General features: G+C 35.9%; 1 protein-coding gene across 1 annotated transcript; it reads right to left on the reverse strand.

The window, feature by feature from the left end:
* Positions 1-6,192: 6,192 nt before the first annotated feature.
* Positions 6,193-11,591, reverse strand: LOC133338307 (odorant receptor 85c-like; the record flags this gene model as incomplete). Its single annotated transcript, XM_061546485.1, has 4 exons — positions 6,193-6,252; positions 6,337-6,492; positions 6,557-6,758; positions 10,894-11,591. Coding segments are annotated over 4 exons (1,116 nt in total), but the record flags the coding sequence as incomplete, so codon positions are not given.
* Between the last annotated feature and the right edge of the window lie 5,614 nt (positions 11,592-17,205).

A 17,205-nucleotide genomic window follows, 5' to 3' on the forward strand; every position in this document is an offset into this window, starting at 1 on the left:
CAAATTTCGTTCAAATCGGAGGATATATAGGAACTTTGGTGCACTATTTGCCTAAAATCGGACGAAAATATATATGGGAGCTATATCTTAATCTGAACCGATTTTTACGAAACTTAATACACATCACTCTAGTCGCAATTCATTACGCTGTGCCAAATTTCGTGCAAATCGAACGATATATAGGCACTTCGGTTCGCCATTTACATTAAATCGGACGAAAATATATGAGAGCTATATCTAAATCTGAACCGATTTTTCCCAATTTCAATAGGGTTCATCCTTGGGCCAAAAAAGTGACTTATGCCAAATTTCATCTAAATCGGATCATAAATGCGACCTGTACTTTGTTCACAAAAATACATGGACGGACGTACGGACGGACAGACGGACATGCGTAAATCGACTCAGAAAGTGATTCTATGCATATTCTCAAAAGAAACCATGTGTCTATCTCGTTTCATTTTGCCTGTTACAAACATGTGCACAAAGACATAATACCCTGTACCACAGTGTGGTGAAGGGTATAAAAAGAATTTGGTAGAAAAACGCGTTCAAGAACCCCAAAGTACCGAAAATTAGGGGTGTCCTTATATGCAGGCTTTATAATTTTTAGTGGAGAGATTTGCTACCCAATAAGAATCTAATGTATCAAATTTCAGCAAATTCGGTTGAAAAAAATGTGTTCAAAATCCCCAAAAATACCGAAAATTGGGGGTCCCTTAACATAATTTGTCATATTCATATTGACACTAGTATTACGTTGGAATCAAATCAGCTGGGCTTTGCTGTTACCTTTTATAATGAGAGGTACCCTAAAAAGGATTGGCAATATTTCCCATTTACAGGACATTTGAATCTCATTCAAAACGGTGTTATAACATGTCAAATTATATTGGAAAATATTCGCCAGAGAAATTTATTTTAAAATCGATCTTCTTCGGAGTTTGTACCAATTTTTCACACTACATGTCGTTTTATATGGATGTTAGTATAAGTCACTGAACAAAAGAAATCGGTATAGTAAGACGGCAACATAGGACAAAAAAAATAAAAAAAAATGTTCATAGAAATTTCCCAGTCCTTTTTTTAACAAATTGTATGAAAGTAAGATCCTCCTAAAATGACATCTAGTGGGAAACATTGGTACAAACTCGGAATAAGTTCGATTTTAAAATGAGTTTTCATATTTTTAAGATTTTTGACGTTAAGGCTGATTTTCGAGTTATTGATTATTTTGAGACTTATAGTAATCTTATATGGCGAACATTTTTGCAGAACACTTACAGATCTTATCTGTACATACATGCGTATAATCTACATGCGTATATTTGCATATAGATCATACGCACTTGTGTTTGATAGTCGATGGATTACATACAAAGTATTATGGTTGAAAATTTGAGACATTACTGACCTTAAGTCCTATTGAATCGGCATTCTGTTTACAGTATGTAGGTAGAGAATTTATGAAATTATTGAATAAATCGTTTCATAAATGTTAATTCCTTTTGCAATTTCTTTTTAATTTGAATACCATAATAAAATCTCATAAAACCTTCTGACAAACACCTATACCTAACACTTAAAATACCCCAAATAATTACATTACAATGTGTCCGGTACGTATCTCCATCCTAACACAATTAATGAACTCTGAAACCAATTTAACACCCAAAACTCTCTTCTCCACCAAAAATAATGTCCATCCTACAAATAATGAAGGATCTCTCCAATTCAATTTATCAAATCATCCAACGATACTCCAGCACTTAAATATTACTTTCGAAATCGATATCTTTTATCTCGCCCACTTCAGGTTGTCAATTTTCTATCTCTTGTTATGGATCAGTATTGACACCAAAATGCACACACACACACACACACACAGAGAACACACTCACCCACAATCAGACACATATATCTAGCTATCATTAACATGTCGTCGGATAGTCAACACCCAACTAATAACAACAATGCCTTCCAATAATCTTTCAAGGGATATTTTCTAAATCCTTGGCATAACACATACACACACATACAACATTATGCAATGCATGTAGGTGTATATGCAGGCATATGTGTGCATGTGTGGGAACTATATTGCCAACAAGCCTATAACAATTGCCTCATTGTACAAACAATCAGGACCAAACACATAAAACTTCGGACATGGTTCATTTGCTTCGGCATTCATCATCAACAGATTTAATTGTCAAACATGTCAAAACTATGTTCAAATCATTACAAATGCCAAATACAAACACAAACTCACTCATACATATGCAAATGTATTGTGGTGTAGTATATAGGAATTGTTATGTGAAATTTGGGAATGCTTGTTCAGCAAATGTTATTATTTATGAGGAGGATTTGTTGTGAAAATTTCGAAAGAGATAATTAATGCTGACAAGGATGTTATATATATATATATATATATTGGAAGTTGGAAATAAATTTAGTTTTAAAGGATCAGTTGAATTCTGATAGGTGGACAGCATAATTATATACTAAAATTCCCTATTCAAAACCAGTTCTGTGAGGTCAATGTCTTATTCTGGTAAAAATAGAAGGATATCGGTTTTTCATACGAATAATACTATACAACTAGTAAAAACGTAATTAATTGAGATCGGGTTGATTTAATACCCTCCCTCAACCATGTATTGTGCATTTAAAATTCCTAAAGTTGGTTGGGATGTTTATATAGGGCAATGACATTGTATATTTTATTTCAGAACTTGGACCCAGAGACCCCATTTCCCATACCAGTGTTTGTATTTTTATAAAAACCATCTGAGCCAAATTTTGGCCGCCTATGTCAAGTTGTTCGGCAGTTAATGAGTTTATACCCAATTTTTGGGTAAATACTCAAAATAGGGGTACCTTTGTATGGGGGTTACCAGTAAACGTGGACCTACATACATAAAATTTTGCATGGACATTTGGTACCCAAAGAGAACACTCTGTGCCAAATTACAGTCAATTTGGTTGTAAAATGTATCTAATAGACAAAAAATACCTTAAATCGGGAGATACGGTTATATGGGGGCTATATCAAAACTTGGACCCAGGGATTTCTATATTTGCTTTAATATTAGAAACATGTGTGCAAAATTTTGGCCGCCTATGTCAAGGGGTTCGGCAGTTAATGAGTTTATACCCAATTTTTGTGTAAAAACTCGGGTATTTACCCATGTCTTTAAAGTATCGTAAAACTATCCATTCTAAATCGATTTGATAACAGAAACCCGGAAATAGAGAGTAAGATGTTGTATTACCGATTCAATATAGTAAATACCCAAATAAATACCCGCAAATGGGTATTTACCCGGCATTTACCCACCCCTTGGTATTTACCCGGTAAATACCATCTCTACTAATTTGTATTAACTTCAGTACGTTGTGTCAATCGGCCTAGCTATCTTTAGTGCACCATTTACATAAAATCGAAATCAGAAGAAAATATATATAGGAGCTATATCTTAATCTGAACCGATTTTCCCCAAACTTAACACACATCATTCTAGACTTAATTCAGTACTCGATGCCAAATTTCATGCAAATCGAAGGATATGTAGGGGTTTTTGTGCACTATTTACCTAAAATCGGACCAACATATATATGGGAGCTATATTTATATCTGAACCGATTTTCAAGAAATTTTACACATACCATTCTAGATTAAATTCAGTACGCTGTGCCAAATTTCGTCCAAATCGAAAGATATACAAGGACTTTGGTGCACTATTTACCTAAAATCGGCCGAAAATATATATGGGAGCTATATCTAAATCTGAACCGATTTTTCCCAATTTCAATAGGGTTCGTCCTTGACAAATAAATGAGCTGTGCCAAATTTCATCCAATTTGGATAATAACTGCGACCTGTACTTTGTTTACAATTTAACATGGACAGACGGACGGACAGACGGGCATGCATACATTGACTCACAGACGGACATGCATACATTGACCCTCTACCACAGTGTGGTGAAGGGTATAAAAAGGATGTGTGACGTGAGGTATTTGAAGGTAACAATATACCTGCTTGGGATTCTGGAAACAATACTTCCTTTATAATTACATTACTATATCCCGACCTCAGTAAAAGCAGAATGAGAAAAAAACGCCTTGTTCGAAATTGCAGGAGGAAGTTGCCGTTTATGCCTTCACTATATAGTTCGAGGTTGAGGAGATGAATCTACCACATCTCTCTCTCTTTTAAGACGCTATGAAGATTTCTCTGATCCAGAAGGTAATATCAAGAGGACTTTGGACTTAACACTTTCGGATTATAGACCGTGTATTTTTCTTACACCTGTTGCCAACCGCCTGAAGTATCATATTATCACTCTCACACCAGCAGTTTATTTAAAACTTAATTTCCTTACGTTACAATTTCGTACTATTATAATATTAATTCTGATAAATTCAAGAAAGATATTCTAAATGCTCATCCAGTATCACTGTAGCACACCGAATGATATATTTACAGAGTTCCATTCTGTATACCCTTTACCACACTGTGGTACAGGGTATTATGTCTTTGTGCATATGTTTTTAACAGGCAAAATGAAACGAGATAGACACATGGTTCCTTTTGAGAATATGAATAGAATCACTTTCTAAGTCGATTTATGCATGTCCGTCCGTCAGTCTGTCCATGTTAAATTGTAAACAAAGTACAGGTCGCATTTATGATCCGAATTTAATGAAATTTGGCACAGGTCACTTACTCGGCCCAGATTTAGATATAGCTCCCATATATATAATTTCCGATTTAATGTAAACGGTCCCTATATATCATTCGATTTGCACGAAATTTGGTACAGCGCAATGAATTAGGTCTAGAATGATGTGTGTCAAGTTTCTTGAAAATCGGTTCAGATTTGGATATAGCTCCCATATATATTTTCGTCCGATTTAATGTAAATGGTGCACCAAAGTCCCTATATAACTTTCGATTTGCACGAAATTTGACACAGCGTAATGAATTAGGTCTAGAATGATGTGTGTCAAATGTCTTGAAAATCGCTTCAGATTTAGATATAGCTCGCATATATAGTTTCGACCGATTTTAGGTAAATGATGCACCAAAGTCCCTGAAAATCATTCGATTTGCACGAATTTTGGCATAGCGTAATGAATTAGGTCTAGAATGATGTGTGTTAAGTTTCGTAAAAATCGGTTCAGATTTATATATAGCTCCCATATATAGTTTCTCCCGATTTTAGGTAAATGATGCACAAAGTCCCTGGAAATCATTCGATTCGCACGAATTTTGACATAGCGTAATGAATTAGGTCTAGAATGATGTGTGTTAAGTTTCGTAAAAATCGTTTCAGATTTAGATATAGCTCCCATATATAGTTTCGTCCGATTTAATGTAAAAGGTGCACCAGAGCCCCTATACACCTTTCGATTTGCACGAAATTTGCCATAGCGTACTGAATTGAGTCTGGAATGGTGTGTGCTGAGTTTCGTGAAAATCGGTTCAGATTTAAATATATATGTTTTCGTTCGATTTTATATAAATAATGTACCTAAGTTCTTATATTGCATAGCGTACTGAATTTAGTCCAAAATGATGTGTGCCAAGTTTCGTGATGATAGGTTGAGATTTAGATATAGCTCCCTTATATATTATCGATTGATTTTAAGTAATTGACGCACCAAGGAACCAATATATGGCTGATGGGAATAAAACGTACTGAAATTAGTATAACCTAACCTGTGACAAGTTTCGTTGAAATCGGTTCATATTTGTCAAATTGACATGAAATTTTGCACAACGTACAAAATTGAGCATAGAATAACGTAGGCGCGTTTTCTAGAAGTACAGAAACAGCCCAACGGATGTCCTATTGATATTTGTTTGAAGTCGATTTACATACTTTTGCCCATTGTAACAAACGAATGTCATGCTTATGGATTGGTCTAAGTCGATTCACATTTAGATAAATATCACATAACTTAGTTCATATAATTTCATTTTAAAAGTCCTGTTTAATATACCCATAGTGTTGAAGGGTATCATATAGTCGGCCCCGCCCGACTTTACTACTTTCCTTACTGGTTTTTTTGATGAAAGAAGGAAAATCATCCTTGCGAAATTTGTGTTGATAATTCAACATCTTTATTTATTTGATTTTATATATTAAACCAAAATACTTATAAACAATTCATATATGTTTATTTCTTTACATACATTGTTCTCAACAATGCGAAAAACTTATAGGACATCTGTATAAGCTATAGAAAAATAAAATAAATGTAGTGATTAATTGTATATTAATATTGCAAATGAAAAATATTATTTACAAAACCCAATCTTACCACCGCCATTGTTTCCTGTGAAATCCATATAAAAGTGGTAGCTTTCAGCTGGGCCGGTCTCTGGGCACGCTTTGACATTAATATCAACATTTTCTGGCATTTAACATCACTTCGCAACCAATCGCCAGTGAAAACTGCTGTCGATACATTGAGACTCTTAAAAAATAATTCAATAATTTCATATATATGGGGGAAATGTTTAAAATATTTTTTTATTTACCGCATCCATTAAAGCTTGCCCCGAGTAACATATCAAAGCCGATTCAATAAGCATTGTGAGCAGGAAAATTAACAATTTGAAGAGGCTGAGGAATGAGGTGCCAATTGTCATCAGAAATCCCACTAAGCAAATTACCACCGAGGCTGAGGCGAAGTGGACGAACAGTAGCAAACCAAATATATCATTCAAACGTTCTGAAAGGCTGTAAAAAAATAGAAGAAGAATTAAGAAGTAACCTGCAAGGAAAGGGCAATAGTCGGAAGGGCAGACTATATGATACTCTACACCACTTTCGTCTCCATCAGATAAACTGAGGATGTTTGATGCATCATTCACATATGTGGGAGGAATATATATATCTTAACCAATTTCAAGAAAACTGAAAAACACCAATCATTCTGCTCTCAATTTGGTACGCTATGTAAATGTGGGTCTAATCGGAAAAAACATTGGGGATGTGGTTTGCAGAAAAATTATATATGGGAGCTATATCTAAACCTAAACTGATGTTTTTTCTATTTGGATAGACCTACATTTTTTCTATATAGGCACCCTATCGCCCTGACTTTCAAGTTGTCTATAAAATGTTTTAGAACTGCAACTCCTCTGTAAAACATAGTCTGGCTGCTGTTGTATAAAAGGCGAAGACATCCTTCATTTCAACTATTAAGACTCACTGGGCTTCTGTTGATCTATAAAGCCTTTCCAATCTACACCTCGGCTATAAAAACCCAATTCATAAGCTTGACCTTCAGCACGTCTATACAGCCTCCCACGACTTCTTCCATTTGATTACAGATCGTCTATAAAACTTGATTAGGTTTCTAACCTGTTATAAAGCCTGTCTAACTTTCAGATCGCTCCATCGAAGGATCCATCGCCTTAATGTCCCTTATGAAGCCTTTTGACTTTCAACATGACTAATAATTGTTTACCCACCAAGAACCCCTTATACCAAATTTCTGCCACCTCGGTAGAAAAATATGCTTAGGACCATAAATCTTTATATGGAGGCTATATCAAAGAATGGGCCCATATAGAAAATTGTCTGCAAATATGTTTTTTACCCACGAAAAAACCGGAATGTCACATCTCTGCAATTTCGTTTTAAAAAATGCGTTTCATAGCCAAAATATGGGCTTCTTTCCAATAAGAACTCAAAATGCCATTGGACAGCCACTTCGTTTTTTAATGCGCCAATGACCATCAAAATACCTTAAATCGGAAGTGATCTGTATATGGGGGCTATAACAGAACGAAATTATTGTACATAAATTATTTGCACCCCTTCTGAAACCGTAATACCACATTTCAGTCGCTTCGGTGGGAGCATGCCACTAAAACTTGCAAAATACCGAAGATCGGGAGGTATTATTATATGAGGGCTATATCGTGAACCCATATTGATCATTTTCAGTAGAAAGATTTGACACCCAAAGAATACCCAAAACACCAAATTATGTGGGATGTGGGAGTTATACGCAAATATTTTCAGGGGACTACCTATGCTGGCATTGTTTAGTATTACCATTACCACACTAAAGGGCGGGAATTTGGCGATGATGACTAAGAATTTTTCTGGAGGTTCCGATATTGAAAATTTTTATAACCTTAAACCATAACAACAACTGATTAATTTGAAAAGCGTGCTTAAAATCTTCAAAATACCGAATATCAGGCGAGCCGTTATAATAGACCTATACAAAAACCAGTAACGAAAGTAATAAAGTCGGACAGGAGAGATGGAAGTCTTCTTCCTAGAGGAGAGCTGGAGGTATTCTTCAGCCTATAGCAGAACTGCTGCTGGTATTCTTCTTCCTATGGAAGACCTGGAGGTATTCTGCATCCAATGGGAGATCTGGATTTATTCTTCTTCTATAGGATAGCTGCATGCAATTTTCTCGCTATAGGAATGCTGGGGACGAACTTCAGGTATTCTTGTTCCCATGGAAGAACTGCATGTATTCTTCTTCCAGTGAAGAGCTGCAGATATTCTTCTTCCTATGGAAGAGCTGCAGGTATTCTTCTTCCTATGGAAGAGCTCCAGGTATTATTCTTCCTATCTAAGAGCTGCAGGTGTTCTTCTTCCTATGAAAGACCTGGTATTCTTTTTCCTATGGAAAACCTGGAGGTATTCTTCATCCTATAGCAGAGCTGCAGGTATTCTTCTTCCTGAAGAAGAGGTGCTGGTATTTTTCCTTCTGTGGAAGAGCTGCAGGTTTTAATCTTCCTTTGAAAGAGTTGCACGAATTCCTCTTTCTGTGGAAGAGCTGCAGGTATTCTTCTTCCTATGGAAGAACTGCAGGTACTCTTATTTTTGTGGAAAAGCTGCAGACATTCTTCTTCCTGTAAAAGAGTTGCAGGTATTCCTCTTTCTGTGGAGGAGCTGCAGGAGTCTTCTTCCTGTGAAAGAACTGCACGTATTCTTCTTCCTATAGGAGAGCTGGAGGTCTTCTTCCTTCTTGATACCTGCAGCTATACTGTGGAATAGCTGCAGGTATTCTTCTTCCTATGGAAGAGCTGGAGGTATTATTCTTCATATAGGAGAGCTGGAGGTATTCTTCCTCCTATAGCAGAGCTGCAGGTATTCTTCTTCCTGTGAAAGAGCTGCACGAATTCCTCTTCCTGTAGAAAAGCTGCAGGAGTCTTATTCCTGCGAAATAGCTGCAGGTATTCTTCTTCCTATAGGAGAGCTAGAGGTCTTCTTCCCAGAGAAGAACTGCAGGTCTTCTTCTTCCTGTAAAAGAGCTGCAGGTATTCCTCTTTCTGTAGAGGAGCTGCAGGAGTGTTCTTCCTGTGGAAGAACTGCACGTATTCTTCTTCCTATAGGAGAGCTGGAGATATTCTTCCTTCTTGATACCCTTCACAACTTTAGGTGTATTCAACAGGACCAATGATACGTTTCTTGTCAACCAGTGCAAAATTTATCTAGACTCCAACGAACATACAAATGGGAGCTATATCTAAATCTGAATCGATTTCAACAAAATTATATGTCAATCGTAAAAACGTTGGGTCTTCAGTGCACACTTTACTTTACAATCGAAGGAAACTATATATGGGAGCTATATCTAAATCTGAAGCGATTTTCACGAAACTTAGCACACATCACTCTAGACTTAATTCCGTACGCTGTGCCAAATTTCGTGCAAATCGAAAGATATATAAGGACTTTGGTACACCATTTACATAAAATCGGACGAAACTATATATGGGAGCTATATCTAAATCTGATCCGATTTCTACGAGACTTAGCACACATCATTCTAGACTTAATCGAGTACTCTATGCCAAATTTCGTGCAAATCCAAGGATATATAGGGACTTTGGTGCACCATTTACATAAAATCGGATGAAACTATATACGGGAGCTATATCTAAATCTGAAGCGATTTTCACGAAACTTAGCACACATCATTCTAGACTCCATCGAGTACTCTATGCCAAATTTCGTGCAAATCCAAAGATATATAAGGACTTTGGTACACCATTTACAGAAAATCGGACGAAACTATATATGGGAGCTATATCTAAATCTGAAGCGATTTTCACGAAACTTAGCACACATCATTCTAGACTTAATCGAGTACTCTATGCTAAATTTCGTGCAAATCCAAGGATATATAGGGACTTTGGTGCACCATTTACATAAAATAGGATGAAACTATATATGGGAGCTATATCTAAATCTGAACCGATTTTCCCCAATTTCAATTGGGCCAAATCGGATCATAAATGCGACCTGTACGTTGTTTACAATTTAACATGGACAGACAGACAGATGGACAGACGGACGGACGGATGTACTGACATGCATAAATCGACTTAGTAAGGGATTCTATGCATATTCTCAAAAGGAACCATATGTCTATCTCGTTTCCTTTTGCCTGTTACAAACATATACACAAATACATAATAGCCTGTACCACAGTGTAGTGAAGGGTATAATAATGGACCGATATATCCAACTTGCAACATCAATCATCCTAGTGGTGGTAGCAATGTCTATGCAAAATTTCAAAACTCCGTCTCAAATATTGCGAACTCTGTGGGGACTATAACAGAGGGACTTACTGACAGACGGACATGGCTAAATCGAAGTAGATTTTTATTCCGATTAAGTATGAGGTCACTGGTGTTGAATATTTCGAGTTGATGCAAACGGTATGACAAATGTCATATACACTTCACATTAGGGAGGTGGGCAGGAATTTCAAATTACAACTGCTTCAATTTATAAATGTGAAAGACGGACAATCAGACCCTCCACCTGATGTTGAAGGTTATACAATTTGAGGGTCTTACATTTTACCAGCTTAAAGAATGTCCATACTTACCTCAACAATTTACTGTGATACTCAATGAAGTACTTCACAACCTCCATATCCGATTTGCGATTTTCCATCACTCCCCCAAAAATTTCTTCACCCCTCCCCTTTATTTTATAGCCCTTCATGCTCTTAGCCACATAATCAAAATGCATTATTATTTGTGATATCAGAGCATACAGCAACAAATCATTCGACAAAGTCCCCATGGCTGAGGTGTGACCTGCAAAACTTGTCATCCCATATAGGAGATAATATGACCAATGATTTCGCCAATTCCATGGTGTATAAATAAAATATGGCAACTCCTGTACGGGTTGTGGGTCCTCCAGAATTTTCGATGTAACTTCATACTTCATTAAGGCCAGTAAATTGAAAAACCAAATTGCAAGAAAATACCAATATGACATCAATTTTGATAGGCTACGGCACTTTCTTAAATAAAAATCCACGTGATATGATCTCTGCGATTCCTCTTCATGCGGAAATATTGCCCGTAAATCACGAATGAAATTATCGATTAGCGGTCGCTTATGCCATATCATAAAAACTTTCCAACACGCATTCATCACGAAACCACTGTATGCCATTGACATAAGGAAATCGGGTGTATTCACCACCTCCGATGGCGCGAGGGATGAGAAGATTAGATTCAATATTTCACCAAATGTTATTAAATATAAATTATACGAATTTAAATAAAATACAAGATTTCTTAAATATTTTCTATAACGCGTTTCCAATTTCTTTTTGCCACACGCTTCAATGCCAATTGTGGCATAGACGAAATCGACATAGACGAAAAATTTCTCAAACAGACCGGAATAAGGCATTTTTTTAAATTGGTAATTGTATTAATGCCGATTTTTAAGGACGAACAATACTTGTTGTTTAGATTGTTGATTTCAAACTAAATTCTAGAATTGAAAATTAACAGAAAAGTTAAAAATTTGTTTTACGAATATAAATTTTTAACTTTTCTGTTAACCTTAACATTAAACTCAAATTTTATTTTAGTTGTTGTATTCTATGAAAAACTTTTCGTGATGTTAGAAGTTGTTGTTTGCTTCCCGTATGCATGGTAATAATGGCATTTGGGCATTGTCAATTAATTAATTAGTCTTAATATAGAAATTAGTTTTGTAGTTGAAGGCCACCGGAGAATCAAATGTATTTTCCGGGTTTATTTCTATTAAAATTCTACATATTTGTTTGAAATAAAATGCCGATATATGAAGAATTTTTCAATTTCCCAATAACCAACAACTAACCTCTTTCTAAAATGGTAAGGTAAGTGCTCCCAAATACAAGCCTAGATGTTTTTTCAAAATAATATTTTTTGAAGGCCACACAAGGCGTCAAGTTGTAATTCTTAAATTTAGAGTTAGGATCGCTGTTGGGGTGTAGTTTTGTAAATTTATACTAATGTGAACTAAATGGTTCTATATTTGGTACTATTTGATTCTGGGTGAATCGATAGGGCTTAAACCGTGAAATTTAGAATTTAAGATTAAGTTTTGGAAATTTGTATTCATGGGTACAAAATTTGATACAATTAGGATTTAAGTGAACGGATCGGGCTGGAATCCTAAAATGGGGAAATGTTATTTATATTGGATTGTTGGGGTGAGTACTTATGGAAGTGTTTATACCCTTCACAACACTGTAGTACAGGGTATTATGTCTTTGTGCATATATTTTTAACAGGAAAAAGGAATCAAGATAGACCCATGGTTCCTTTTAAGAATATGCATAGAATCACTTTCTGAGTCGATTTATGCATGTCCGTCTATCTGTCCATGTTAAATTGTAAACAAAGTACAGGTCGCATTTATGGCCCGAATTGGATGAAATTTGGCATATGTCACATATTTGGCCCAAGGATGAAACAAAGTCCCTATATATCACTGGATTTGCACGAAATTCGATACAGCGTACTGAATGAACATTTACATTCGTGGAAAGATATATATAGCCGATTTTAGTTAAATGGTGCACCAATTTGATTTATTTGATTTGCTTCGTGAAAATCGGTTCAGATTTAGATATAGCTCCCATTTATATTTTCGACCGATTCAATGTAAATGGTGTACCAAAGTCTTTATATATCCTTCGATTTGCACGAAATTTGGCATAAAGCACTGAATTTAGTCTAAAATGTTGCTTGTAAAATTTCCTGAAAATTAGGATATATCTCCTATATATACAAACCGTGCATAAATTAGTCTAACCTAAACCCCATATAACGGTACCATTTTTATAGAATATTGCGAGGATGAAAATATGGAATCTTGCAATAATTGGGGTCCGGCTCAAGCTATATCTTCATATATATGGCGATTTTTTTCCTTTCATCCCAAATTTTTCACCCTTCCAGAAAGTTTTCAATATAGGTTCATATTTTTACATGGATTCCAGACATTTCAAAGTACTTCAGACTTTGAAAGCTATATATAAACCAGTAAGGAAAGTAGTAAAGTCGGACTGGACCGACTATATGGTAGTCTTCACAACTTTTGGTATATTCTACATATATTTATCCTAACAGACCTCGCATTTTCGAAGGAACGTTGACGTAAAATTGATTGATCTTTATCTATGTTTAAGCCGACTAACATCAATCCCTGCACTGTTTAACATTTAATCCCAATCAGCCACCCATTGATTATTTGGTGTTTAGAGATAATATGAATAAGTCGAAATTGTATATGGAAGCTATACTATATATAAATCGGAACCGATTTCATGAAAACTTGTCAGAGATTAATTTATTTTAACTTCAGTACGTTGTGTCAATCGGCCTAACTGTGGGTCTTTCGTGCACCATTTACATAAAATAGGACGAAAATATGTATAGGAGGTATATGTAAATCAGAACCAATTTCAAGAAAACTTGATACACGTAAGGTCATATTAACTTTAGTACATTGTACAGAATTGCGTGTCAATCGTCCAAATTTTGGGTCTTTAGGGCACAATTTACATTAAATCGGACGAAAATTTATGTGGGAGATATATCTAAATTTGAACCGATTCTCAAGAAACTCAATACACATCACACTAGACTTATTTCAGTACGCTTTGCAAAAAATTGATACACTTACAGGGACTTTGGTGCTCCATTAACATAAAATTGGACGAAAATATATATGGGAGCTATATCTAAATCTAAACCTATTTTCACGAAACTTAGCATACACCATTCTAGACTTAAATCAGTACGCTATGCCAAATTTCGTGCAAATCGAAAGATATCTCTGGGACTTTGGTGCACAATTTACATTAAATATATATGGGAGCTATATCTAACTCCGAACTGATTTTCACGAAACTTAGCACACATCATTCTAGACTCAATTCAGTACGATATGACAAATTTCGTGGAAATCGAAAAAAATAGGGGCTTTGATGTTCCGTTAACATAAAATATGACGAAAATATATATACAACTAAATCTGAACCGATTTTCACGAAACATAGCACACATCATTCTAGACTTAATTTAGTTCGTTGTGCCGAATTTCGTGCAAATCGAAAGACATAATACCCTGTACCACAGTGTGGTGAAGGGTATAAAAAGTGACGTGGTACTTTATTCGATGAACCGTATGTGGTCCCACGAACAGTATCAGGATGCGGAATGACAAAATTAATATACCCTCCATACTATGGCGGAGGGTATATTAATTTTATCATTACGTTTGTAACTCATCGAAATATTCATTTCCAGCAATATAAATCATATATTCATGATCAGGGTAAAATTGTAAGACGATCTAGCCATGTCCGTCCGTCTGTTGTAATCAAGCTATCTTCTGAAGGAATTGAGATAGGGTGCTGAAATTTTGCATAGGGTTGTCTTTTGTCTGCTGGCAGGTCAAGTTCGATGATGGGCTATATCGGTCCCGTTTACGCATAGCTCCCATATAACGGTACCCCCCAATTTTCGGTATTTTGGTGTCCTTGAGCGCGTTTTGCAGTCGAATTCGCTGAAATTTGGTACATTGAGTTCTTATTGGGTAGCTAATCTCTCCACTATAATTTATAAATATGGGTCCATATTTTCGTATAGCCCCCATATCAGAGTACCCCTAATTTTGCGGTATTTTGGGGGGCTTGATAGCATTTTTCGACCGAATTCGCTGAAATTCGGTACTTTGAGTTCTTATTGGGTAGCAAATCTCTATACAACAAATTATAAATATAGGTCAATTTTTTCGGGTAGCCCCCATATAAGGGTACCCCCCAATATTCGGTATTTTAAGGTTCTTGAGCGCGTTTTTCAACCGAATTCGCTGAAATTTGGTACATTGGGTTCTTATTGGGTACCAAATTTCCCCAGTAAAAATTATAAATATAGGTCCACTTTAATGGTAGCCCCAATATAAGGGTACCTCCCAATTTCCAGTTTTTGGGGGGTTTGACCGGATTTTTTTACCGAATTGACTGCAACTTAGTAATTTCAGTTATTATTGGGTAGAAAATCTCTCCACAAAAAAATATAAATATAGGTCAATTTTTTTCGGGTAGCCTCTTATATGGGGGCTACCCCAATTTTCGATATTTTGAGGTTCTTGAGCGCGTTTTTCAACCGAATTCGCTGAAATTCGGTATTTTGTAGTCGTATATGGTAACAAATCTCCCAACCAAAAACTATTAATATTCACGCCTTTTTAGGGGTAGTCCCCATATAACCCCCTTTTTATACCCTCCACCATAGTATGGAGGGTATATTAGTTTTGTTTTTCCGTTTGTAACGCATCGAAATAATCATTTCCGACCCTATAAAGTATATATATTCTTGATCAGCGTAAAATTCTATGACGATCTAACCATGTCCGTCTGTCCGTCTGTCTGTCTGTTGTAATCACTCTAGCGTCTAAACGAATTGAGATAGATCGCCAAAATTTTGCATAGAGTCGTCTTTTGTCTGCAGGCAAGTTCGAAGATGGGCTTTATCGGTCCACGTTTAGGCATAGCTCCCATATAAGGGTACCCCCCATATGTTCGGTATTTTGGGGTTCTTGAGCGCGTTTTTCAACCGAATTCGCTGAAATTTGGTACATTGGGTTCTTATTGAATACTCAATATCTCCACAAAAAATTATAAATATAGGTCCACTTTTTCTGGTAGCCCCCATATAACGGTACCTCCAAATTTTCAGTATTTTGGGGGTTTTGAACGTATTTTTCCGCCGAATTAGCTGTAATTTAGTATTTTGAGTTCTTAATAGGTACCAAATATTTCCACAAAAAATTATGAATTTAGGGCAATTTTTTCGGATAGCCCCCATATAAGGGTACCCCCCAAATGTCGGTATTTTGGGGTACTTAAGCGCGTTTTTCAACCGATTTCGCTGAAATTTGGTACATTTGGTTCCTATTGGGTGCCAAATATATCCACCAAAAATTATAAATATAGGTCCAATTTTTCTGGTAGCCCCCATATAAGGGTACCACCACTTTTCGCTATTTTGAGGTTCTTGAGCACGTTTTTCAACCGAATTCGCTGAAATTTGGTATTTTGTAGTCGAATATGGTAACAAATTTCTCTAAAAAAAATTTTAATATGCACCCCCTTTTTAGGGTAGTCCCCATATAACCCCTTTTTATATTAAAATAGTTATGAAATTTGTTCCGCGTTTTGGGTTTGGTTCTAAGACTCGGTTGTAACTATATCACCTGTGGAGGATATCGAGATAAAAAACTAGAACGTAAGGTTCGATAATGAACTATATATAAACTATAACCCGTATTTAGGCCTAGCCCTGTGTGGGAGGTACCAGAAGGAGTGGACCGATATTCCCTGTCTTCGAATTTGAACTAAGTTTGGAAGAAATAATAAGATTGGCAAAGTTTGGATGAAATGTAAATTTTCTGAAACGGATTTGGTCCAAAGAAATATGGGGTCTAGAACCAATATTTCGATGAGGCACATTTTCACGGTGTAAATTGTATGCACCCTCATTAGCCATAAGGCTGAGGGTATAATTATCCATTAAAAATTTCTAAAATTTGTATTATAGTTTACATAGAAATGTCGGTATAGGTCCACTTTTTGGTATGTTCCCTATATTTTCATTTCTAGTACCTGTCAGTATATCTATGGTGGAGGGTATCCAAAGTTCGGCCCGGCCGAACTTAACGCTTATTCACTTGTTTATATTAAAATAGTTATCTGATTTGTTCCGTGTGTTGCGGTTGGGTAGTTGTTACGGGGAATAGTCAATTTTTACCCTACAAAGATTATTTAGCCATCTGTTGATAGCATTCCGCCTTCTAAAGATATTGTGATAAAAAACTTAAACATGACTATAATGAA

The sequence above is a fragment of the Musca vetustissima genome, unplaced genomic scaffold (genome assembly GCF_032173495.1).
Source record: "Musca vetustissima isolate MV318-11 ecotype Yass unplaced genomic scaffold, APGP_CSIRO_Mvet_v1 utg7653, whole genome shotgun sequence".
NCBI classification, from domain to species: Eukaryota; Metazoa; Arthropoda; class Insecta; order Diptera; family Muscidae; genus Musca; species Musca vetustissima.